The sequence below is a fragment of the Rhinopithecus roxellana genome, chromosome 4 (assembly GCF_007565055.1).
Source record: "Rhinopithecus roxellana isolate Shanxi Qingling chromosome 4, ASM756505v1, whole genome shotgun sequence".
NCBI classification, from domain to species: domain Eukaryota; kingdom Metazoa; phylum Chordata; class Mammalia; order Primates; family Cercopithecidae; genus Rhinopithecus; species Rhinopithecus roxellana.
In genome coordinates, this window is record NC_044552.1 from 170,484,219 (window position 1) to 170,511,572 (window position 27,354).

The 27,354-nt window shown below is 36.8% G+C and overlaps 1 protein-coding gene across 1 annotated transcript in view; it reads left to right on the top strand.

Moving 5' to 3' along the window:
• The window catches only part of CLVS2 (clavesin 2), a 68,334-nt gene extending 43,881 nt beyond the window's left edge, over nucleotides 1–24,453 (top strand). Inside the window, exons 4-6 of the mRNA XM_010375405.1 lie at nucleotides 8,529–8,639; nucleotides 15,548–15,768; nucleotides 24,048–24,453. Of these exons, the coding sequence (XP_010373707.1) occupies nucleotides 8,529–8,639; nucleotides 15,548–15,768; nucleotides 24,048–24,135 (420 nt within the window). The 3' untranslated portion in view covers nucleotides 24,136–24,453. The remainder of the gene's footprint in view (nucleotides 1–8,528; nucleotides 8,640–15,547; nucleotides 15,769–24,047) is intronic.
• Nucleotides 24,454–27,354: the final 2,901 nt, after the last annotated feature.

Consider the following 27,354-nt stretch of genomic DNA (forward strand, 5'->3'; position numbering starts at 1 on the left):
GTAGGTTGTATTTGAAGTGCTGTTAGGCAGCACCAAGTGATCAACTGTAGGCACAGAAAAACTGTAACAAAAGAATGATTTGTCAATAATTAGAACATGCCTCAGATTTTGAGACAGCTTAATCATGTCTGGCCCCCACATGTCAGAGGCCCTGTGCATATAGTCATAATATACTCCTGTAGGTTTTTTCCCCATAATAATTCCTCTGCTTTATTTGATAATTCTGGGTATGTGGCTGAGACTGAGAGGCAGGGATACTTTTGCTGATACAGACACATTATCTAATAGGTAAGTGGATTTATTACTGGAATCTGGGGGTCAAGAATGTTATAGATTATTTCAGTACATGTGTTCAAAACAGAGGAGAAAAAGAAAAAAAAAGAGTAACATTGTGTTCTCCCTGCCATGGAATCAATATATAATTGTTAATTATGCACCTGGCATGGTGGCTCATGCCTGTAATCCCAGCGCTTTGTGAGGCCGAGGCATGTGGATCATGAGGTCAGGAGTTCAAGACCAGCCTGGCCAAGATGGTGAAACCCTGTTTCTACTAAAAATACAAAACTTAGCTGGGCGTGGTGGCGGGTACCTGTAATCCCAGCTATTCGGGAGTCGGGAGACTGAGGCTGCAGTGAGCCAAGATCTCGCCATTGCACTCCAGCCTGGGTAGCAGAGTGAGACTCCATCTCAAAAAAAGAAAAAAAAAGGAAAAGAAAAAAAGAAAAGAAAAGAATTGTTAATTACAAGTGATAATTAAGTGGTAAAAGAGGAAATGAAGTTATTCATTGTATATTTGGACTATTCATAGTTTTTTTCAGATTGTAAAAAATTAAAAATTTGGAAATGATAGTCCACATTAAGATTACAATAATGATAAGACCATTACAAAACTCTCATTTTTCCATAGGCGGGTGACAGTCATGTGCTATCTTGTATGAAGTAAGTGGAACTCATGCCATTGTATGGGCCTGCATTTTCATAAACTGGAGCAGTCCTGAGCACCACGGTGTTTTTTAAAGTTAATTAGAAATAATGCCCAAATGCCATGATGTTGTCTGATAGTCTCCTCTACAGGTTGTATAAAGAAAAACTTAGGGGACTGAATAGACGGATAGTTCTGAGTTGCAGGGAAAATTACTTCCAGTCATCTTGAGTAGAAGTTGAAAACTCTCCCTGTCCAAACTATAAATAGTGATTGTAGAATCACCAAAGCAATGCAGCCAAATCCTTCTGCCTTCAAAATGTTAGTGTGAGACCTGTTCTCCCTACAGTAAATGCCCGCCCACAGTTTAAAGAACACGATTTTGTAAAACCTTAAGAATCCATGGCAGATTTTCTAGTAGTGTGCACTGAGAAGATATGTCACTTGGGCATTACCTGTAATTAACTATAAAACAGCAACAACAACAAACAAACACCCTCAGACAGAAATGAAACAGAGTAAAGCTGCAGGTCTCTATAATGGGCACTGAATTCCCTAAAAGGAGAGTGCCAGGGCAAAAGAGATTTTCTAGGAGTCACAGTGTTGTGAAGTCTTCTTTAGCCAATATTAACACATATAGAATGGGGAAATTATTATTTTCTTTATAGCAGTGGCAGAAAGGACCTGCATGCCTCTGGATAGAGCACATTCTGTTGACTACACTTAAGAGAAATACATGTTGACACAATTATATTCGTGATGGAAAATTTAAGCAATAGCTGGCGTTTGGCTGAGGATCTTAAAGGGATACTATAAAGTATCTAGATGTGAAGCTAGAACACCAATTTTCAATTTAAAAATTAATGCTAAAAAATTGTCTGCATTCTAGTGCATACTTGGAATTAAGATTTTAGCATTTGAGAGGACACAATTATTTCAAAATGTATTTGTATTTCAAAAATTGAATATTCTAAAAATTTTCACCTACAAAGCCACATATTAATGGGAAATGGCTGTATCGTTTTAATCACTGTTTTAAGTGATTTATCATGGTAAATCCATATTATTTCCTAAAACACTTATTAAAATTCAGACACTATTTTTAAGGAATTATGAAAATGTAAATATGTGATTCATGTGTATTTTGTTTTAGAGAATGCTCAAGTAAAAACCCTTTCTAACCATTTGTTTTAAAATACAGTGTTGTGTATCTCTAGAGACTGATGTCTCCTGTAACAGGAACTGACTCCTCATTTTTTAAGCCATTCAATTATCTTTTTTTCCCCTTTTCTCTGATGGCAAACTCTTAAGTGTTAAATAATCTAGTAAGAAAAAATATTCTTTATTATTGCTTTCCTACATATCAGATTAATTACTTTTTTTGGGTGGAATTTGGCTTCTACACAATTCCTTGCATCTAATCAAGTTCCTTTATTGTATGTGTGCCAGGACAGCATGAGATTTTAATGAGGAATGAAAGTTAAGTGGACAGAGGTGGGGCTGCCTCTGTCATGTGTACAATCCCAACTTAAACTCTCATCTCTGTATGAAGGATGAAATCTTTTGTTTTCAATCCATTCATTCAAATATGGCTCATTACCAGTTATAAGTGAGGCACAGAAAAAGACATTCCAATTAGCTGGTAATTAAATAGTTTCCTGGCTGTCTCTTCTCAATTTGGCAGAAGACACTGGTTGGAATGTTTTGGTAAAAATCTTTGCTTTCATCAGGAAAGCAAGTGAATGGCTTGCCTGGATCTGTCTGTCCACTAGTGATAATGAGCAGCGATTTGGAACTGGGAAAAGCATGACTTTCTTCAGGAAGCAGAATCTTCTAGAAGATGAATAAGACCTGTATACAAACAGCTAATACAACATTCCAAAAAATGGATACAAGGTACACAAATGCTGTTATACTATCTGGAAAAGATACCCCCAAAAGTCATAGTTAGGGAATCACGGTGTGGTTAGTACGTCAAGGCAGACCAAACTTAAATTCAAACACATCTGAAGGAAGCTAATAGTGGTGCTCCTGAGGGAATTAGTAATACCAGCTGCTACAAAATCACTTCCACTCTTTAAACCAAATCACTTTCAGAAAGAGTGATATTATATATATTGTACACCTCTGAGCCATTACCAATAACTATTTTCATAATTCCAGACAGGTACCTCAATTTTCATATCATCTATATAAATCTTGGAAAAAAACTTGAGAGCATGCATCAAGATTCTTAGAGTATTGTGTTTTCCTCTGGTTGGTAAAATTATGAGTGATTTTCTAAATTATACTTTTTTTGTATTGAAAATTTCTGGAGTAAGTATCTTTTATATTTATCCACATAGTGTATTCCTAGTGTCAGGTAGGAATAATGCAATATTTTAGGTCCTAGTATAATTTTATGGGTAGAGTTATGGAATTAAACATGTAATTTCTAGGTGCTGGGTGCTATACCTTATCACTACATGCCCTTTGCTATGGGCCCTATAGTAGTTGAAGCTAAATGTTTCAAAAAAGTACAAGAAAGTGATTAAACAAAAGTATTTTAAAGGCTGATAGATTTAATTTTAAATAAGTAAATTACACATACAATTTCTGCTTATATTCACACTGAAAACACATATTAACACAACTGATTGGTTTAGGATCCTAGACAGTGTTACTTGTGAAATGAGACGAAAGTTGTGGATTTAATTCTCATAGAAAAGTTCATTTTGCTGTCATTTGGAGCCATGAACTGTATCCTGATTGATTGTACCAGAAATTATACTGATTTATTTTCTTCATAAATCAGACAATATTACTTGTAATAGTACTTATCCTAACACATAATTTTTGTGTTCCATCAAAACTTATTTAAAAGTTAGAATAATATGCTATGGTTCAGATTCTTTACTTTTTCTTTTTGAATAGTTAGATATTTGAGGCAAACATGTTTTTCTAGAACTATATGAATAATTCACTGATACACACACATGTAATGATACATGTAAATAAATTTACCCCATAAATGACATCCAACTTTCCATTAATGAAGCATTGAGGCAAGTCAATCTTTGCATAGGGCACAAAGTGCTTTGCTCAAAGAAAAAAAAAAAGGAGTAGAAGCAGGTGAATTGGCAAAATCATTTGGAAGTTAGAAATTTTATTACGTTTTTGCAACCCATCTTGGCTGTACTCTTCCTGATTGCCAAGCCATCCTTTTTCATTGTCTCCAGTGAAGAACCGTATAGCCAGCAGAGTCAATGATTGGCATATTGAATATTGTGATTTTTATTATTACTTTGTACTTTGTAGTGCTATTTAGGGTCAAACAACTGCCGCTTAAGCCACACTGTAAAACTACCTCCATAAAACCAAAAGTGCTTTAGATAGATCTCAATCAATTTAGAGGCTTATTTTGCCAAAGTTGAGGACATGCCTGAGAAAAGGAGACACAAGCCACAGTAGGATCTATGGCCTGTGTTTTTTCCAGAGAGCATTTTGAGGACTTCAGTACTTAAGGAGGGATGAGTGGGCAGAAGGGAAAGGGGAAAGAAAGAAAAAAAAAAGGAAGAATAAGTAGTGAGATAAAGGGTCACATTCTTGTGAAGCTTTGATTAGCTGCTCATTGAATCTACATAGTAGGTGTGAAGGGAGGGTCTAGAAGAACAGTCAATTATGCATTCATCTCCTGCTACTTGGTAAGTCTGCATTTGTCTCGACTGGTAGAGGGATGATTTCTAGTCTCGTCTTTGTCCTGGACCTGTGAAGATAAGTTGTTAATTTATATTGTCAGGATGAGGGAGACCACTTGGGAAGATATGTGGCCTTCCATCTTGCAGCTGTTTATTTAGGAACAAAGGTAATTTTTTGTGTGACTCAGTTTCCAAGCTTAACTTTTCTCTTTGTCTTAGTGAGTTTGATGTCCTAACATTTTATATTCCTTTCACTCCTTCATGGTCATTTCCACATTTGTCAGGTGGGGCTGGTGGTTAATATGGTAACCCCGTATCTAGAGGGTGTGCTGAATAATTAACAGATATTGTGAGTGATCAGCAATCCTATTAAATATTGTTCCCATTTTACAGATAAGGAAATTATGGGTCAGAGAAGATAAATTGTTTACTTAAATAGCATGTATCTAGGTCTATTTAGTGAACATTTATCTACCTCTTCTGGGACACACACACACACACACACACACAGAGAAAGCACATTTTTGAAATTCTGGGAATATAAAGATGAATGAGGCACAGTCTGGCTTAGAGTTCAGTACAACAAAAAAACAAAAATCTCTTTGGATAGTTCAAGAACAAATGGATTTAATACAGGAAGTTAGTGTTTAAGGCCTCATTGGAAGACCTAGGGCCATGGAAGTTAAAGGAGGACTGCTGATGAATTCTTGGTTTTGAGACCACATCCCTGTGGAAGTGAGTCAGAGTCAAGAAACTAGTGTCCATCTTGGCTGCTGCTGTTCCAGAGGCCTCTCACCTCCTAAGTGATACCTAGAAAAAGGAAGGTGGGGTTCAGACATTGCTGCAAACAATCTCTCAGCTAATAAGGTGCTTAGTAGCTGCCACTGCACAAAAAGGTGACTGCTGCCTCCCTTTGGTCCCTTAAATCTTGCTCAGGTACATCTCATGGGCAGAACTCTCCCATTTAGAATCGTATGTTTTACCTTCCATTTCCTACCTTATAGGGTGGGGGATGATGTGAGTGGAAATGGATTACGGGCCAGGCACCAATAGACTGTACAGAACACGCAACCTCTGCATTTAAGGCGCTCACGGTTTAATAGTGGAGGCAGACAAAGAGACAATTTCAGGATCATATGGCAAGTGCAGTGATAGACCTAGGCTTTTGCTAGTGATGGCAGAGAGTGGGCTTTTATGACTGAGAAGTGAGAGAAGGGATAAAAAAGAGCTTCCTGGAAATGATGTTTTTGGAGCTAAGTCTTAAGGAATTAGTAAAACCAGATTATACTCAAAGGGAGGAAAGACCACAGTAGGCGTGTGGGAGAGAACAGTTAACAAGCCGTAAAACAGCGTGTTGACCACAGAAGTGAAGGGGAGGCAGGAAAATGACATGCAGTTGGGCGTGATTGGAAGTGAGGAAGCTCACAGTGAGGGAAAAGGACCATGTTCTTGTTTTGGACTTTGATGCCTGATAGGTGACATTAAGCCAGAATTTTAAGCTAAATCTACTTGATTGCAAAGTCAGAAATTTCCCTGCTCTTTCACTCTGCCTCAACTGTGATTGGATATTGATCAAGTATATCTAAAGAGGTGTCCAAGAAAGCCCATGACATGTGTGCAAGTTATGTGTATATGTTTGCATATTCATATTTTTAAGGAGAGAAGCAGCATGACCTTCTTGTGATTCTCAAAGTTTAATAATCATTTGAGCCAGCCAGATGCAGTAGCTCATGCCTGTAATCCCAGCACTTTGGGAGGCTGAGGTGGGTGGGTCACCTGAGGTCAGGAGTTTGAGACCAGTCTGACCAACATGGTGAAACTCTGTCTCTCCTAAAAATACAAAATTAGCCAGGTGTGGTGGTGCATGCCTGTAATCCCAGCTACTCAGGAGACTGAGGCAACAGAATCGCTTGAACCCAGGAGGAGGAAACTGCAGTGAGCTGAGATCGCACCATTGCACACTAGCCTGGGTGATAGGAGTGAAACTCACTCTGAAAAAAAAAAAAAAAAAAAAAAATCACTTGAGCCAAGACTTTTGGCTTAATATTGCTAGTGTTCATTTAGTATTATTCTAGAGATTGCTTCAGGTAGTGCAGTAGGTTAACAATTTTTAAAGATCCTTTTGCCATAAAGTACCAAGATGTTGGTTTCCTCACAATAAAATTATTTCCAGGTGCATTGCTCAACTCTCAGGAATGTGAGACAAATCCTTCTAAGCCAAGCACACACGGAAATCTACAGGAGAAAAACAGGAGAGTAGGTGAAGGCTGGGAGGAAATTGTTAACTGCAGGAACCTAGAACTTTGGAGAATAGTAGTTGCCTGAATTATAGGGTGCTCAGGAGGAAAGACTAGGCTTGCACACATTGAGGGCAAGTGGGGGACTGGATGTGAGACCTCATTCCTATAGGTGCTACATTCTTAGGGAAACATTAAACTAGGAAAATCCCTGGTGGCCAGGAAACCTATCACTCCCATATCCAGGTGAAATAATAATTATTAATAACAATAACAAGGTACATGAGTATTTGTCTTAGTATTCTCTTTATTATTTAGGTATATAGTATCTTCTTTTTACTTATACGTATTTCATAACTTTAAAATATATTATGCCTGTATTTCAGATTCATTTTATTATTACAATAACCTCTCGATGAATGAAAACCACATATTTACAAAAGAAGTAAGACACTGACATAAAAAGTAAAAGTTTTATCTTAAGCTATTTTCATTATTTATTGAACTACTATTGCCTTATAGGGTATTATTCTCGGAGATAGAAGTTGCTTTGCAAAATACAATTTGATAGCCCTGCAAATCAATATGCAAATACTAAATTAATTCACTATTGCTCATAAGTGTCCAACATTTAAAAAAAGAATTAGTGGGGTTATGCCATGCAAGTTTTTGACCAGAGACTCTTATTCAAGAGAACATTTAAATTGAAAAAATACAATTATTTCAGTTCCTTTACTTTTCTTTTCTTCCTGCTCATGCTCTAAATAGAATTGAGAATGCCAAGTATTATGATGCCACTTCAGAGGCACTTGTAGTAGGCTAGCTTTTTTTTTTTTTTAAAGAAGACCTTTGTAGTCGGTTCAATGTGTAATTTTGAAATAGTAGCAAGAATCAGATCCATTTATGTACAATCGTTAACATACTCAAGTGCAGTGTCAAATGTTGTCATTCATTTGGCTTAAGGGTTCCCTTCATATTTTGGAATGGGCTAGAGCTGTACCTGTTTAATCATGAGTAGGAAGAGGATGAGGCTGGCTTTACAGTTTCCTCCTGTGGAAGTGAGATCAGAGAGCTTTGATTTTCATTTAACCTAGCAAAATGCATCCTTAAGTTTCTTACAGTGTAACTCTGCATTTTTATTTTGCTAAAGCATGTTACTTTTTTGTAGTTAAAATAAGGAAAAGATAATGTTTATAACAAAGTTGATAAAATAATAGGATACAGAGAATAAAGTGAGTTTTATGTCTGACATTGCTCACACTATGGATGACTAGATAGGGATTTAATAAAATATTTTATTTAAAAAATAGATTTAAAGATAAATATAAATAATTTAAATGAAACTTTCATACAATGTAGATTCATTATTTGACAAATCTCTAATGACTTTTCTTTTTGTTTCTTGGCCTGTACTATTAGCATTTACAGGCTTAAAATACGATCCTCTTAAAAATGCTGACATTCTTATCAATAACCTATTCTTGGGAAGGATTTGATTTATTATACATTGCTTCGGTTACTGTATGAAAAGTACAATGTTTAATGTGGTAAGGTTCTTTCTTCTTTTCTCTACTTTGCAGATAATCTCATCTAAGTATGTGAAAGAATAAATTTGTATACCATATAACCATTCCTAAACCTTCTCAGTATATTAAAGCATATTTTGATTTTTCTTTCTCCATGTTACTCTAGGATAGTTTCCCAGCGCGATTTGGAGGAATTCATTTTGTTAATCAACCATGGTATATACATGCCCTGTACACCGTGATCCGGCCTTTCCTGAAGGAGAAAACTCGCAAAAGGGTATTCGTTTCTTTGTTTTTTTAATCATTTCTCTTCCCCAATCCAGTGAATTATAATGCATAATGTGTATATAATGTTAGCTATAGTAAAATGTATTTCTACATTGTATATAAATCAACATAGAAAACATTTTAAGATTCTTCCAGATCTTGTGGTTGTGAACAGTATATCTGTGAAAGAAGCATTTAAAAGCTAGCTCTCCTACTTGCTCACAAAAAGGACGTTTTAGTACATTCATTATATGTTAAAGACCTAATTTAAAGGCAAAAACAAATCTCTTATGCTGTGTTACTATAGTGCTATTGATGCACTTAATTTGAAGTAAAGTCTAAACAAAAGTTATAATTTTATATGCCGATAAGTGGATGTTCTTTCACAGTATATACTGCAATGAATGTAGTGAAATCTGTGGTATCTAATGTAATTTTTTACAATGGTTATGATCAATCACACATTTTGAAAAGATTGCTAATTTGTGATAATTTTAATATTTCTTTAAATTACATGTTACTTGAAGTCTCTTTAAATTCACTTTCATCTAACAATGAGGATAGTCAAAGTGCATAAAACAAAATAATTTTTCTGAGATTGCAATAATTTATGTAAAACATTTAATACAATGCAGGGCACTAGGTAAATACTGAACATATTATTTTCATTAAAATACATCTTGATGTACAGTTCACTAATTCTTGCAACAGCTCTGAAAAGTAAATTTAGTAAGCATTATTTCCCGTTTTAGAGCTGAAGAAACTAAGTCCTGGAATGGATAAATAACCTGCTTACTCACATACACAGAAGAAAAGTTGCAGAGCTAGTATACAAACCCAAATATTTCAGACCCACGTATAGAGCTGTTTTTACCTCCTGGTGCTGTTCTCAGTTTTCAAATGATTAGTTCCACAGCAAAATACACTTTCCTCTAAATTTATATGGAAGATAATTTTCCATGTTTCTCAATGACCTAGAAGGCACTTGAGGTAGAAGCTTTATTGTCAGTGTGAAAGTGCAATAATTACATGTTCATATTAAGCATTAATGAACAAAGGGTTTACTGTAAATGAATTTGCACTCATGAAAGTGCAATAATTACATGTCCATATCAAGCATTAGTGAACACAGGGTTTACTGTAAATGAATTTGTTGAAAATGTTTTAGTAGTTTAGAAGGAAGAATTCTATAAGGAATTATAATTTATAATAAAAATTGTTTCTACCACCAAGTATCAAATGAATTCATATTTTGGAATTCAGAAAGTGTATTGAAGTGCCTCACAAGTGCTTTTTCAAGATTTGCTTTAATGAAAGGATGATAAAGTGATCCAAAAAACCTGCAGCGGCTTTTAGTACAAATTATACTGGTGAGTGCTTATACAGTATTCACTCAGTGTCACATGCTGTTCTCAGTGCTTTGCATATGTTACCTCATTTAGTACTTACAACCCCACTTTGGAGTATATATTGTTATTTTTCTCATTTTGTAGATGGAAAAATGAGGCTTGGAAGGTTAACCAATTTGCTCTGAATCACAGCTAGCAGATAGTAGAGCCGGATACGTGAATTTATGGGAAAGAGAGTTTCAGGCAGAAGGAATAGCAAAGACAAATGTACTTAGGTAGAAATATGCCTAATGTATTTGACAAACAGCAAGAAGGTAGAAAAGCTGGAGCAGAATGAGCTATGGGGGAAGATGATAGGGGATGGAGTAGTTGGTAGAGCAATGGGATAGGAGGGACTGTGTTGTACCAGATCACATAGGGACTCACATACCATTGCTGGGATCTGGGCTTTCAGTCAGAGTGAAATTGGAAGCCCTTGAAGGTCATTGAATACAGGGGTTACTTGTTCTGAAATGATTTTTGACATGATTCTGCTCTGTTGAAAAAGACTGAAGAGGATCAAGTCTAGAGAACAGGGAGTGCACTGCATTTGGGGTTTTGTAATTGAATTGGACAGCTTTGACAACCTAGAAGTATGCATTGCTAGCGTTATTCCAGATGGAAGGAAGATATCTAAACTTTCCCATTTTAGTTAAAATTATATGATTTGGAAATTTTCATATGAGAAAATAATTAAATGTTTAAATACTTAAAATTTCTACTTATATAATCAATACACAGTGCAAAGCTATTAAATTTCTTCACTGATATTCCAAGTGAGTCAGCATCACAATATTACTCACACACCTTATACTTCAGATGCTATAAGTCTATGTTCTGAAAAACTAGTAAAAGAGAACTGAAGAAGCAGCTGTAAATCTTTTTCTACAAATTCAGGTGTGCAAGAATCACTTGCTTCTTTGTTTTCTTTTTTTTTTTTTTTTTTTTTTTTTTTTTGAGACGGAGTCTTGCTCTGTCGCCCAGGCTGGAGTGCAGTGGCCGGATCTCAGCTCACTGCAAGCTCCGCCTCCCGGGTTTACGCCATTCTCCTGCCTCAGCCTCCCGAGTAGCTGGGACTACAGGCGCCGCCACCTCACCCGGCTAGATTTTTGTATTTTTTAGTAGAGACGGGGTTTCACCATGTTAGCCAGGATGGTCTCGATCTCCTGACCTCGTGATCCGCCCGTCTCGGCCTCCCAAAGTGCTGGGATTACAGGCTTGAGCCACCGCGCCCGGCCTGTTTTCTTAAATTAAATTAAATTTGACTTTGAGTCTCCAACTTACTGGGCTGCTGGGAATATCACCCTTAGTACAGGTGTCCTTTTTCCTCAAAAGCTCACCAGTATCTGGAGTCTTACACAGAGCCAAACTTCCCACCCATCATGGCCCCTTCTGATGTCCTCATCGTTCAAACCAATATTAGTTCCTTGAACTAAGGTCTCCTTCTCTCCCAAGTTATCTGTGAAAAAAGGGTATCTTTGCTGAAGCTAAAATCCAACGAAACCCACTACCCTAGTGCTTTCTTCAGCAAGTCAGTGATTGTCTTCCTGCTACTTAAAAGTTGATGGGAAACAGGTTTTCCTACTAATTGGCATAAATTTCTTCCTCTTAGTCAATATGGCCAATGTTGTTTTCTACTCCTTGGTGATTCTCAAAAGTCTTTCATCTATTCTTTTCCACTCCAGATCACCTAGCATAATCTCTTTAATAGCACAGTGTAGAAAAGTAAAATAAAAATGAAAGTATTATTCAGGCTAATTCTCAGAATTTTAAGGTATTCAGAGATACAGGAACCAAAAAGGACCAGACTTCTTGCATGAAATAGAGGAAGAGAAAAAACTTGTAAGGAAAGAAAAATAGTAAAATGTTAATAAATGATGTTGTTACACAGAACTAGTGAAAACAAAGAAAAATCCAAAAGTAGAAACTTAACAGTTGCGCAATTGCAATGCATCTTTACTGCCTAGTCTGGAGATGCAATTCACATGTAAGAGTTCTAAAAGAGCATCATCATATAATATATATTTTTTCAACAAATTTTGGCTTTGGAGAAATATCAGCATTGCACTTAATGAATTGCCAAGACAATATATGCATGATTTAAGTAAGGAAATTATATGATATATTAGAAGATGAGAGGTGCTGTCAAGAAACATGATACATAGAAGGTGGATAGGCTTTCTAGGTTGGGCAGGGTTATAGTATTAAATAGGTTTACTAAGGGAGGCTTTCCTGACAAGGGGAATTTTAAGAAGAGAAGTACAGGATGTAGGTCAGCAAGTCATGAGGACATTTGGGAGTAGAAATCTCCAGACAGAAGAAATATCTGTTATAAATGTTCTGAGGCAAGTGCACAGTAGGAGATGTGTTCAAATAAGTAGTTCTTATAGGACCTTATAGGTTTATGCTAAGAGAAAGAAGTCAATGGGGAATTGTGAGCAGAAAGATATGACCTGACTTATATTTTGACATGGTCATTCTGGCTGCTGTTGAGAATAGAGTATAGATGGAAGAGTGGACATAGAGAGGACAGTTAGGAGGCTCGTGCAAGAGCACAGCTGAAAGGATAGTAGCTGTGTTATGGGTGTCTGGGTAGAGCTAATCAGAATGATTGGATTCAGGATACATTTTGAGGATAGTACCAAAAAGATTTACTGTCAACTGAGATGACGAGAGGAGTAAAAGGCTGAGTTGAAAGTTTTGGTCTGAGAAAGTGGAAGAATAGTCACACCATTAACTGATATTGGAGATAGGGAGGAACATATTTGGAGTGGGGGAAGATTGTGAGTCCAATTTTGAACATGTTAAATTTGCAGTGGTCATTGAATATTTAAGTGGATATTTTAAGTGGAGAGTGGAAATACAATTATAGAGGTTGAAAAAGAGGCCTGGATTGAAGACATACATTTCTAGTGCAGGGATATTATTTGAAAGTCACTGACTGAATACAACGAACTTATGAAATCACCAATGAGAAAGTATAAAGAAGATAATAAATCCAAAGACTGAGACCAGTCATTCTCCAGTTAAGATATTAGGAAGATCAGGCCAGGCACAGTGACTCATACCTGTAATCCCAGCACTTTGGAGGCCAAGGTGAGTGGATCATGAGGTCAGGAGATCAAGAACATCCTGGCTAACATGGTGAAACCCTGTCTCTACTAAAAATGCAAAAAATTAGCTGGGCGTGATGGCACGCCTGTAGTCCCAGCTACTCAAGAGGCTGAGGCAGGATAATCGCTTGAACCTGGGAGGCAGAGGTTGCGGTGAGCTAATATTGCACCACCGCACTCCAGCCTGGGTGACAGAGTGCGACTCCATCAAAAAAAAAAAAAAAAAAAAAAAAGATATTAGGACAATCTGCAAAAGAGACTGCAAAGAAGTATCTAGGAGTTAGGTAGGAGAAAATCAGAGCTGCATGAAGAAAATGTTTCAACAGACAGAGTCATCTATTGTATCCATTGCTGCTGAGGGTTCAAGATATATAAGGACTGGGAATTGGATACTGAATTTAGCAATGAGAAGGACCTTGACAAAAGTTGTCTTCATTCATTGGTAAGAGACAAAGCCAGACAGGATTCCATTTAGGAAAAATGAGGAGAGAGTATTTGGACTATGAATATAGACAACTCTTTGGGTGAATTTTGCTATAAAGAGAAGGAGAGAAATAGGAAAGCAACTGGAGATGGAAGTAGGGCCGAGAGAGGTTTTATGTGTCTGTCTGGGGGGAATGGAGTCAGGATGTTCTCTCTCTGATGGGAAAGATCCAGCAGAGAGAGGAAATCTGAAGATGTGTGAGAGATAAGAGAGAACTGTTAAGAAATACAACTGAGTAGGGGAGAGAGGATGAATTCTTGTGCGCAGGTGGAGAGGTTGCCCTTTGTAGGGTTTATCTGTTCATTGTACTAGCAGTGAAGGCAAAATACATAGACACAGATGCTGGTGGGTGGGTTGATGTCATCTGGTTGTCCTATTTTCTCAGTGAAAGTGGAAGCAAGGCCAAAGCGGAAAACGATGCTGCGGAAGGAGGCAACAGAGTGTTAGAGAAGAGAGAGGAAGTAGTGTGCTAGGATTACATTGACTGCTCCAAGGATTTATTACCATGACTCTTACATGAGTTGAAGAAGATTTCCTATGTGAATGATCCCATCTGATGAAGTAAAAATTATATATCTAATAAAATAAGAGTTGCACGTGCCGTAACTTAACTTTCACAGGAAAATTATTTTTATTTCTTCTTATAAGAAGAACACAGGGGTACACATGTGTTTTCCTGGACATAAATACTGGCTGTTGTGCCCTCAGATGGGAGAGGGAAGGTATAAAGTTTGCAGTTAACCTGGTGTACTTTGGGACAGATGGCATCTTCTACCTCCTCTGGGCCTCATGTCATGTACTCCAGGCAGCTGTTTGCTCTGCCTATTTTGGCCAGTGACCTGCTGTTATCTGCTTTTACTCTTCTATAATTTGTTGAAAATGCTTATTAAGTGGCAACTACCATCCTGTAATTTTATTTGATATTGTAGAGTAATCTTTCTTTGTTTTCCAATATATTTACTTCAGTGGATTCTAAAGGTATGGAAAGCAAATATGAATGTGTTAGCTTATTCTTCTTCAACTGAAGAATGAAATTATTTTTGTTACTTATAAAGTATATTTTTAAAATAAATATTATATAAATTTAGATGAGACAATAGTGTTGTAGCAGAGAAGGTCAATCTGCAGTTTTGAAACTGAAATGAAAGAAGAGGAAAGGTAGCAGTTTATTTAGAGTATGTGGCTTGAATATTGCTCCAGTTTTTTTAAAGCATTATCTAGACAAAATAATTAAGGTGTGCATATAGCTTTACATTTTTAACTCATTATTTCTTTTTCTATTTGTACAGTCAGTATGGAAATCTTTAGTAGAGAAGATACTGGCAACATTACAGAACATAATGTCCTTTGGGACATGAACTTCACTCAGCCTTTCATTATGATGATGCTCATCTACTTTGGTTATTTACATCATCCACTTTGCATTACAAAACAGTTATTTAGTGGTTACAATATTCTTATTTTTATTGATGATAAAGAGAAAGCCATACAAGTGACAGCTTTTGGGTGTAATAACTTGCATAGGCTCTGTAATTGATGAGTCCCTTATGAGAAGGATCTGTTTTCACTGCATTCATTATACACATCATCAAGTTTGCACAACTAACACCAGGATGATGTACAGATCATCATGTACATATCATTCTGCTCATGTCCCTGCCTATGAAGCAGGAAACCAAATTTGTGGTTGCAGCTCTTTTACCCAATAACTCTCTGACCTTCCAGAAATTACTTAAAGTGTCTGAGCCTCAAGATTTTGCTATAAAAGTACCAGCTCTACCTGTTTTACAGAGTGGATGACTTGCTAAAGTATTTTAACAGATGTGGAAAACTCATATTTGCTATTGCTATCCTCACTTCCTCCCTGTAGGATTTAGATGGTATTTAGTTTCCTCCGTGTCTTTCCCTTCCTCCCGTCTTCTTGCATTTATAGATATTTTTGCATGGTAACAACCTGAACAGTCTACACCAACTAATTCATCCCGAGATCCTGCCCTCCGAGTTTGGAGGAATGCTGCCTCCTTATGACATGGGGACATGGGCAAGAACACTGCTAGACCATGAATATGACGATGACAGCGAGTACAATGTAGACTCCTACAGCATGCCTGTGAAGGAAGTAGAGAAGGAACTCTCCCCCAAGTCCATGAAGAGGTATGCTGGAAGTAGACTGGGGAGTGGGCTGGGCCAGGGCAGGGAGAGGCATCCTGGGTCAAACCCAAAGCTTTCTATTTTTCTGTATATATTTTTCTGGTGGGATTTTAAAACTCTTTATGCCCTATGATTGGATGTCTAAGAGTTTCGAGTCAAAGATAGTCATTTTCTTATAGTGAGAACATTTAAAATTGATTCTCTTAGCATTTTTCAAATATACAATACGTTATTATCATATATTTGAAAACTATCTTTCTGTAAGGTAGATCTCCCAAACTTATTCTTCCTGTCTAATTGAAACTTTGTACTTTTTGACAAATATCTCCCCATCCACCCCCCAAACCGCCCTGCCTCATCCCAGTGCTTGGTAACCACCATTCTACTCTCTATTTCTATGAGTTCGACATTTTTAGGTTCCACATAAAAGTGAAATCATGCAGTATTTTTCCATCATATTGTATTCCATAAATATATGCAATTATTTGTCAATTAAGAAAAAGATAAAGTAATTTGAGGTAACCTCAACTTAGTGTTGTTCTAAATTCATAGACAGTCTAGCAGGGTCCTTAGAAGTCACCAAATCTGGTAGTTTTCAAATTGTATCCTGAGAAGCCAAGGGTTTTGATGGGGTGCCTCAGGCCAAGTAGGTAGAGTAGAGAGAGTGCCCATTTCCACTGCAGTGGGAGCAACTCGCCTATAAGCAATTTATTTGATTTCTGTGTAAAATTTCTTTTGAAGAAAGCAACTACATACATCAGTTCAAACACTGTGTTCAAAGTTTGTGGTCTTTTTTCAATATCTCTGCCAAGTCTTTGTCTAAAGGTCTAAACATTACTAGTACAAAACACTGTATTTCACTTCAGTTTTAATCTTTATAGAGTTCATTGTTGAGTCAGAGTCCAAATACCTGCTTTGACTCTCACAGCACTTTTATGCCTTTCTTCTTTCAGTCAATAGTCTGGGGAGTTGTCAGACATGCACAAATGCATACCTGGCTCTGAGTTTGCATTCTGTCACAAACAAGTAGATGTGTGATTCTCAGACTTCCCAGGAAACAACAGTTCTGAGTCCATTTGGATAACAGTAACAAATATGACTTCTCTTGTTCATTTCACATTCACAGAAATATGGGCACCATAGCCCCTGCAAGTGTCCCCTCACCTAGCTCAGGGAGGATACAAGGACATTGAACGGGTCATGCCAATGTCGGACCTCCTTCTCTGATGAAAGCCTTAAGGCCCTTTGCCCATAGCTCAGACTCATGGAGTAATATGCCTGTTCTTTAAGGATAGTCTTTTTTTTTTTTTTTTTTTTTTTTTTTTTTTTTTGAGATGAGTCTAGTTCTGTTGCCCAGGCTAGAGTGCAATGGCACAATCATGACTCACTGCAACCTCCACCTCCCTGGTTCAAAGAATTATCCTGCCTTAGCCTCCCGCGTAGCTGGGATTACAGGCTCCCACCACTGCACCCAGCTAATTTTTGTACTTTTAGTAGAGATGGGGTTTCACCATCTTGTCCAGGCTGGTCTCAAACTCCTGACCTTGTGATCCACCTGCCTCGGCCTCCCAAAATTCTGTGATTACAGGCATGAGCCACTGCACCTGGCCAGGATGGTCTCTTTTATGCTGCTGCCTCTGTTGTGGTTGTTGTTAGTATATGTGTGCATTGATTTCCTCTCTCCAGGCTGCTGTACAACTCCTTGGAGAGAATGGAAAGGCCAGAAACTTTCCCTGCTCTAATTTTCCACTAGCTAGCAAGCTTATATTTAAACCAACTTTAGGCTTCTTAACTCCCTTCTTTTAGAACAGAACTTCTTGAGATCTCTGCATTCCTAAGGGGTTCATGGATGGGCTCTCGAAGGATTCTGTTAAGTGCTAAAAGTTATATGCAAAATTTTGTGTGCATAAGTATGAATGTACTCTATGTATATGTCATGCATTTATTTTCTGTGGAAAAGTCATATATTTCATCAAATTATTTAAAAGTTTTCTAAAACAAAAGTGGTTAAAAGAAACTTCCCCTAAAATAGTGTTCTTCTAATAAAATAATCCTAATGATAACAGTTGTTATAATCTATCATTTACTAGGTACTTATCATGAATTAGGTGTCTTTTTTTTTACATTAATTTATTAAATCCTCACAGCAACCATGTTAAACAGATACTGCATCCTCAGCGTTAGGTAGTCTATATGTAGCGGAGCACGGCTCCATTGCATGAGATGTGGCGTCCTTCGCTTCACTGACATAAAGCCTGCCTACCCTTCGTGGCACAGAGGCCCTTTCTCAGGAACTGAACTACATAAGGATTTGGAGGCAGCTGTCATTGGTGACCACTAGTGTTCTTCTTTGTCAGCTAATGAAGCCCTTTTTCTTCAGCCATTCTGCCTGAGGCATGATTCCTCGTGTGGCCCATCATGTGAGCACATTTTTCTCTATATCTTCACTCTGCTCAGCTGCACCCTTCCCCTAAAAATTCTTTTTTTTTTTTTTTTTTTTTTTTTTTTTGAGACAGAGTCTCACTCTGTCGCCCAGGCTGGAGTGCAGTGGTGGCCAGATCTCGGCTCACTGCAAGCTGCACCTCCTGGGTTCACGCCATTCTCCTGCCTCAGCCTCCCCAGTAGCTGGGACTACAGGCGCCCGCCACCTCGCCTGGCTAGTTTTTTTTGTATTTTTTAGTAGAGACAGGATTTCACCGTGTTAGCCAGGATGGTCTTGATCTCCTGAACTCGTGATCCGCCCGTCTTGGCCTATCAAAGTGCTGGGATTACAGGCTTGAGCCACCGTGCCTGGCCCCCCTAAAATTTTTTTTAACTGTTCTTGTTGATTACAGCCTTACCTGCTCCCCTACTCCCAATTTATTATCCACATGGCAATCCAAAAATCTTTTTAAAATATAAATCAGACCATGTCACATCTTGGCTTTATTTTTATTTTTATTTTTTTGAGGCAGGTTCTCTTTGTGTTGCCCAGGCTGAAGTGCAGTGGCGTGATCATGACTCAATGCAGCCTCGACCTCCCTGGGCTCAAGCAATGCTACCACCTCAACTCCCCCAAATAGCTGGGACTACAAGTGCCTGTCACCATGCCCAGTTAATTTTTTTTTTTTTTTTTTTTTTTTTTTTGAGACGGAGTCTCGCTGTGTCGCCCAGGCTGGAGTGCAGTGGCGCGATCTCGGCTCACTGCAAGCTCTGCCTCCCGGGTTCCCGCCATTCTCCCGCCTCAGCCTCCGAGTAGCTGGGACTACAGGCGCCCGCCACCGTGCCCGGCTAGTTTTTTGTATTTTTAGTAGAGACGGAGTTTCACCGTGTTAGCCAGGAGGGTCTCGATCTCCTGACCTCGTGATCCACCCGCCTCAGCCTCCCAAAGTGCTAGGATTACAGGCTTGAGCCACCGCGCCCGGCCATTTAATTTTTAATTTTTTTTTTTTTTTTTTTTTTTTTTTTTTTTGTAGAGACCAGATCTCACTATGTTTCCCAGACTGGTCTCAAACTCCTGGCCTCAAATGATCCACTTGCCTCGGCCTCTCAAAGTGCTGGGATTACAGGTGTGAGCCACTGTGCAGGCCTTGGCTTTATGTTTTTAATGACTGTTATTTATACAATGAATAGAATCACCTCCTTATCATGGCTTACAAGATGCTACCTGATCTGACACTGCCGCCTCTCTTCTCCAGGTGTATCCCATATTCTTCCTCTTCCCCTGCTTTTCAGACACAATAGTCTTCTCTTTTTACCCTTGTCACCATCACCTGGAATGCTCTTTTCCTTCATCTTCAAATGGCTGGTCCCAATCAAAGGTCAGTTCCTCAAAAGAGTCTTTTGATCTTCATCACCCACCTGGTCTTAGTCAGTTCTGCTTCCTCCTCATTCTGGCCACTCCCTGTCCATCACCATTCTTTATTTTATTCTCTTCATAACACTTTTAGCCTGTGAAATTGCTGATTTTGTTCAATTTTTTATCCACTCCACACCCCAAAGTAAGCTTCAAGGAGATGATATTGCCTATGTTTACCCTATTCTCTGAATCCCCAGTGCCTGGAGAAGGTCCTGGAGCAACAGAGGGTGCTCAGGAAATACAAGTTGAATGCATGGAGGAGTGCTCTGCTGCCCATCAGTGGCCCCCTTTAAGTGCAGTATTCATAACTGAATAGGGAACATCTGACCTGGTATTGGTACTTGCATTTAAGTTGCAGAGTTCTGATTTTGCAGGATAGACCTCAGTGACTTCTTTGAGTTACTGTTGTTGTCACTGTTGCTATTGTTCAAACAGCCAGAGCTGACTCATATGGGAGTTCTGAAAACTGGAAAGTCTCTTTACTTACCAATCCATATCCTCCTATTGTTTAGCTTTGCCATCCAGTCACATTATTTTAATTGATTAAGGCCCATCTTGTTAGATTTAGCCCAGTCTATCCACCTTTTGTATCATGATTCTTTTCTCTAATCAGGCTATTTTCTCCCCTGCACACTTTGCTTATAGCCCCTTAATGGCCCCAATCTTGAGTTTCTTGCTGGTGTCATGGGCTGATTAGAGTTTTAGGCATTGTTTGGCATATGTTTGGTATCATATGAAACATTTATGATTCTATTGGACAATTCCTGAAGAATGAAATTAAGAAAGGTTTTGCACTTGATTCTCATGTTCTCTGTCAGGAAATGGCAGTTCACCATGAAAGATAAGAGATTGCTCCTATGTTCCACATTGATTCCCCTTGTCCCTTTTCTTTTGGTAGTTTTATGATATCTTTAAGAGAGAGAAAATAATTCCATCACTAAAGAGTTGTGGATAATTCTTCTTTTGGGTAAATGTAGCTAGACATGTAAAAAGATTACTTTGTCTTTTGGTATAAATTTATGGAGGAACAGCATGGTCATCATGTGTAAAGATACAAAGTTCACTAGACTAAGTGTTTTAGAACTGGAGAGTGCCTTTTACCTTATGTTGCCAATGCCTATGATAGTGCCTGGCACATAACATTAGTGAGTAACAGTACTTATTTTCATGATATGCACTTCTGATTATTGAATATTGAATATATTATTATTGAATAAGGTTAAACATTTATTGTTGCTCTATGCAAAACCCCGTTCCAATGCTCTGTGTATGTTGACTCATTTGCTTCTTGAAGCAACTAATCAAGTAGTAGTATCCCCATTTTATTGATAGAGAGACTGAGAAATAGGAAAGGTAAGTGACTTCCACATGTTGCATAACTACAAAGTAGCAATGCTAATATCTGTACACAGGCAATAGTATTCCATGAGCCATTTCCTTAACCATATGCCAGAATTTGTGCAGGGTTTATGGATGCATTGTTGCATCTGATCCTCATTATAACTGTATGATGTGGGTATTATTTTCCCCATTTTCCAAAAATAGAGAACAAAATCTTAGGAAGTTTAGTCTTCCCATGATCACACAGCTAGTAAACTGCTGTTATTAGTAACTGGAGTTATGATCCGCTTCTGTTCAAAATCTAGTTTCTCAAACACTATGTATTGTAGATGCATGAGAAATGAGTATTGGATACCTAAATCTAAATTACTGGTTTTCAAGAAAGAAAGAAAATATATTCATTGTGAAAACAATAGAAGCTGCATAGAAACCCCTGAGATGGGCTGGGCACAGTGGCCGATACCTGTAATCCCAGCCCTTTGGGAGGCCAAGGTGGGTGGATCACTTGAGGTCAGGAGACATGAGACCAGCCTGGTCAACATGGTGAAACCTCATCTCCACTAAAAATACAAAAATTAGCCAGGCGTGGTGATGCACGCTTGTAATCCCGGCTACGTAGGGGAAGTGAGAGGATCAGTTGAACCCGGGAGGCAGAGGTTGCAGTGACCTGAGATGGCGCCACTGCACTCCAGCCTGGGTGACACAGTGAGACTTCGCCTCAAACAAAACCAAAACAAATAAAGAAAAAAAAAAACAAAAAACAGAAACCTCTGAGATGTATGAGTTAATGAGAGACAGCTCCCTCTACTGTGACTGGAATAAATCAATTCATTAACACTTTTGATCCTGCACAAATAATCCTATTCTGTCATAAAAGAGAGTAAAAAAATTTGGACTAAAATAGCCATACACTTGGGACAACTAAATACCAAAAAGAAAAAACAATTAATCTCAAATTGTTTCTGACTCACTTTTGTTCTGTGATTGAGGCATTATTTCACATATAGAACCAGAATTCATCGTCCAACAATCTTCATATCTGTAGTGCATGATAAAAGCAAACTAGAAACTTAATCCCAGGTTGAATAATATGCTGTAATTTAAAATATTTTGTTAAAAATGTCATATTCTCTCATATTTTTTCAAAAACAGTCATGAAACAGACTTAGAATGTGTATATGTGTGCATATCTGTATAATGTGCAATAGAATATTATGGCAAATTAACTATTGTGCCTTGTGTTGTCTGAAGAACTTTGGTATGTACTTATGGAATATTATTAGGATATACCTCAATATTTATATAATAGATTTAATTTTATGAAAATTTTAAAATTTATTTTCTGTAAAGAAAATAGAATTGCTTTATCTATTATCCTCATTACTCTTCATTTTGAGTGCTTAATACTGAAGTTCTTTTGATATGGAAATTATTTACTGGCTAGAAGTCAAGACATGAAAACCTTACTCTTTTCCAAGCCCTATGATGCACGTTGTATTCACAATAAGGAAAGGAACTGATAAAGTCCCTGCTTATGGAGCTTGCAGTCTAGTGCGTATCAGTTGTCAAGTTAATACTTTAGCACAGGACATTAAATGAGCCTCTTTCCCTTTTGACATGAATTCTTCTGAGAGCCAATTTGCTTGGTTGGGTCTCACCTAAAAACAAAGTTAAAAGTCTAATTACTTAGTCTTTTGTGCAATTGTCTCCTTTGTTAAAAAGTGTTTTATTCATGTACTTTAAATAAAGATGATTATGCATTATTGCATTTAAAAGTGACACAAACTCTCTATTTTCTCTATTCTTTCTCCTTATTGTCCTTTTCCTCATCCTATTCTTATATTCATATCTTATCCTATTCTTACATCCTCATCTATTCTCTCTTATACACACACAACTTTAGTCAGTCTTTTTTTCCGTGATAGGTATGTAATGCCTATTTAATATTGAGATAAAATAGTGTAAATGACACTTAGGAAAAAAAATCTCCCAATTTTTTAATGCTTTCACCTTCATTTTCATTCTCTCTTTAGGAAATAATTTAAGTTTATTTAAATTTAATCAGTTTATCAGTTAATTATTTTTTCTCTGATAATTAGTTCCGTTGCTGTTCTTTTTCATTTGCATGTGCAGTTGTGTTTTAGGTTATAGTCTTTTCAGAAGTTAATGAGGTTTGCTAAGAGGCATATTGCCACAGCAAAAGCCAATTGGCTGGAATGCAGCAGCAGGGGAAGAATTCATTACCAAGGAGAATTCTAAAAGGGCAGCTGCTTACTAAATGCTATAGCTATTAAGATGGCAGCTTCCTGCCATGACGGGAGCATGTTTCATTGATTTTCCTCTTTCCCACTCTCATGTTGTTTCCTAATGATAAATTGAGATATAAGCCCCAACTGTTATCAAAGGCATGTATAAGTGAGTTTTCAAATTATGTGCTTTACTAATCATAAAGTGTTGCTGCCTAAACAAGAGGGGGTTTTACTTTTTAAAAATTCATGAAATTTAAAAATTCCATGACATTTTCAAGATAAGGTTGATTTTATTTGGATATTCTACTAGGAAATTTAACAAAAACATAAAAATTTTGATCTTTTTCTTGATACAATCATTAGTTAAAAAATGACAGTCAAAAAAAAAGGTGCGTTATTGCATTTTTTCCATAGTTTTTTTTTAAAGACTGGAATTAAGCCTCCTGTTATTTCTATTTAATTTATCATAATAATCATTTTACTGTAATTTTTTTTCCATTTGGAGATGCTTTATTGGAAAACATCTATCCTACACTAGAAATTTTTGGTATCTCAAAGAAAAGAATCTTGCTCAACTGTGAGGAGCTCTTAAGTCACGTATAGTCTATTTAGAATCATTGGTGACTCACTATTCTATGTAGAGGCCAGAGGGGATTGTTTCCTCACTCCAGGGAAAAACATCACCAGCAGAGGTTTTTCTCTACATGTGCAACATCCACAATTCATAAATTTCTTGATATAGAGGAAGGGAATTCACATTCTTGGGAGAAGTAATGACAAAAAGACAGATGAGAGAATGTCGTCTGTGCAATTAGCTGATAATAACTCACTGACGCTGGCTTTATCCTTTCCAGATCTCAATCAGTAGTGGATCCTACAGTACTAAAACGCATGGATAAAAATGAGGAAGAAAACATGCAACCATTGCTTTCTCTGGACTAATAACTTCTCTACATCCCCTTCATGGATTAGAAATGGGAAGTATTGGTTTTCAGCAACAGGGACAGCACTGTGGAGGAATTACCAGCTGGAAACCGACTTATTCATGTTAATGTAGCATAATATATAATAAGGCATCAGGCTTTCCTTGGCCTGAACCATGGGGGCCCTAGGCTGGATTTTTAAAATGTCAATAATTTATTCTGTAAGTGCCAAGTTATTTGTAAATATAATGTAATCTTCATGTCAAGTTTGTAAATTTCAGTAGTAACTCAGTTTGGAAAAAGGTTGGCTCAGAAGTCCATGCCAGTGATATGAACTCTAACAAAAAGTAGAAAAGACACAATCAAAGCTAATTAAATGTAGCCCTCTTTCCTATGAAGCCATATTTCAGCTATCATAGTGATCCTTTCATTGTTTTTCTCTGAAACTCTGTCAGTATTCAAACATACTCTTAAAGGGCACACACAACTAAATGATTCCAGGAAATTTTATGATTAATGTATTTTCTGCCTAGTGATTTTCATTTCAGAGAAATGTGTCTTAGTAACTATCATTGGCCTTGCATTTTGGAGACGAGGAATGGCAGATGAGCTGGTAAACTAAACACTTGAACTCTTCCATGTTGTTTAATTCTTGGAATCTTATGAAAAGATGTGTTTCCTCAATTAAGATGTAGAATTGTAAAAGAGAGTGGATTCTTTTTAAATTGCTGTCTTCACAATGTGTCCTTTATTCAAGACCCCATTATATTTCTCTCCAATGTACTCTAAGTACATTTCCTCCCCAAAACTCTTTGACCAAGAGAAAGAGAATTCATATGTGAATAGTGTTTTGACAGCTAATTTTGAACATAAAATTTTCCACTTACAGATGAGGGGCTAATTTCTAATTGTTGTGCACTGGTTAAAAAGTATATATATATATATATATACATACATATATTCACACATATATATTTTTACTGAGATCTAACAAATACTTGATGTGACAGGCTTATAAAATAAATCATAGATATTCAATGATCTTATAGATAATTACATGAGATTACTCTGGAAAACTACTTCTACTGAAGTTAATGAATATGAGAAATAGTGAAACTGACTTTCAGTGTACCTATTTAAGGGAATTCCAATTTAATTTATAATGCAATTTTAAATATGTGCCATCTTATTTGAACTATATTTTTCCTTCAAAGAAGCAACAGGTCTCAACATAGTGTAGGTAGCATCACGTGACAGAGAGCCAATTTTATTTTCAAATTTAAGTTAATTATCTTCGTGATCCTATTTATCCACAATTTCTTTCAGAAAAGGCTGAAAAAACACATTATATTCAGGAGATATAATGAAATCATCGGAAGGCATCTAAGACAGCATGTAATCATTTATACATTGATTGAGAAATTTGCATATTTAACATTTTATTTCATAAAATGTATACAATTTCAGCAAATTTTAAATTTTTTATGTTAAATTTCAATGTGGAAAAAAGATTTTTATCACCCATAATAAATTTTGAGATTTAGAATTTACCATTAAAATATTCTTTTGGAAGAAAAATATCTCAGAAACTCTTGGAAATCATAAAAAATAAAGGCATGTGGCAGTCTTCACATTTTTTAGCCAAAAGCTTCAAAAATTTACTACAATTCTGCAGCCAAAAATTGTAAAAGCAAGCTGAGTACACCAATGTACAGTGTATCAATGGACTGCCTCATGTGTGTAAAAATACATTAAGTAATACAAATGAAAGATACCTTAATAATGCCAACCTCCAGTCAAGTGCAGAAGAATAATGACAGTCAGGCACTCTGCTCTCCTTGTGACTTTTACAGAGATTGGAATGCACTGGGGACAACGTGTCTCAGCAGTTTCTACCTTTTTAAGAATTCTAAGCATTGATATTCTTACATTCTTGCCTACTTGACATACAGTTTGTAGCCATGGGCTTTATAGACTATATAAAGCTTAGGGAGTATAATCCATTGGAATAAAATAGAAACATTGTAAGTGCAGAGGGCAGTCAACTTTTCATTCTTATGAGTTTCTCTTGATGTGTACCATTTATTTCCAGTTTTCAAAATTCTCCCAGTTTCAGATGTCAACCAGCATTGGCAGCTTCTTTCTCCTATCATAAAGTTAGTGTCATATATAAAAATAACTAGAAAGGCATATTTTATGTGTATGCCTATCTAATTATAAGTATCATTCACACTGTCTCCCAGACCCACATTTGGAAAGTTTGCATTGCATTACTGCTCATCTTCAGATGAGTAATTGAGAGTTGGCTAGATTGTGTAAAATATTTTAAAACGAATGAACAAATTACAATGATGATGCCTTTTGAAATCACCATATCTAGTTCATTCTGTGAATAAACTAATTTTCTAGTAATGTTTGTGAACCTTAGTCAAGGGATATTCATTCAGCTTTATAAATTTACCCCTCAGCACCAGCTAGTTAGCACTGTTCAGGAATTTTTCCCTTCATGATATTCTGTGTCACATACCTATGTCTATGTATAACCTATACACTATACTTGTATGCCTATAAACACTCCTATATTGTATTTTAATTGCAATAGTATACCTCCTCATACCTCCTCTCTCTCTCTCTCACACACACACACACTCTTACACACACACTAACACACTAGACTGTTTGTCCTAATGAATTTTTCTCTGTACTTTGAGAGCTATTTTAGTTGTCTTGTCACTTGAAATTTGTGGGCTTCAAAGAATTACCACATTTGACTTGAAATGGTGCAGTGGTCCATTTCCTTCTTTCACCCTACCTGTTCCATCTTCTATTTTTGATATCTTTTCTTTCTTCCAGTTATTTCAGGGGCAGGTGATTCCAAAGCTGATTTAAAAATAAATAACTTCTCTTATCATGTTGTCAGTGATATTTGCCCGCATTTTTGACTATTATTTAAGAAGGAAGAGATTATCATGAAAATATGCTCTAACAAATATGAAAAAGTGCCTCTTTGAAAATGGAATAAAACAGTGATACAGGCATATGGATTTTATTTGTACTCTCTTCCAAAAAGTAAATACATAAATCTATATTATATAGGTGAAATATAGATGTCATTCAAAGAAGGATATTTAAGGTCTTTATTTGAGCATACTCATACAGTATTAAGTCTCTGTTGTGTAAGTTAAATACAGTAACTTTAATACATGTTAATGATAAACGTGACACTAGGCTGAAATGA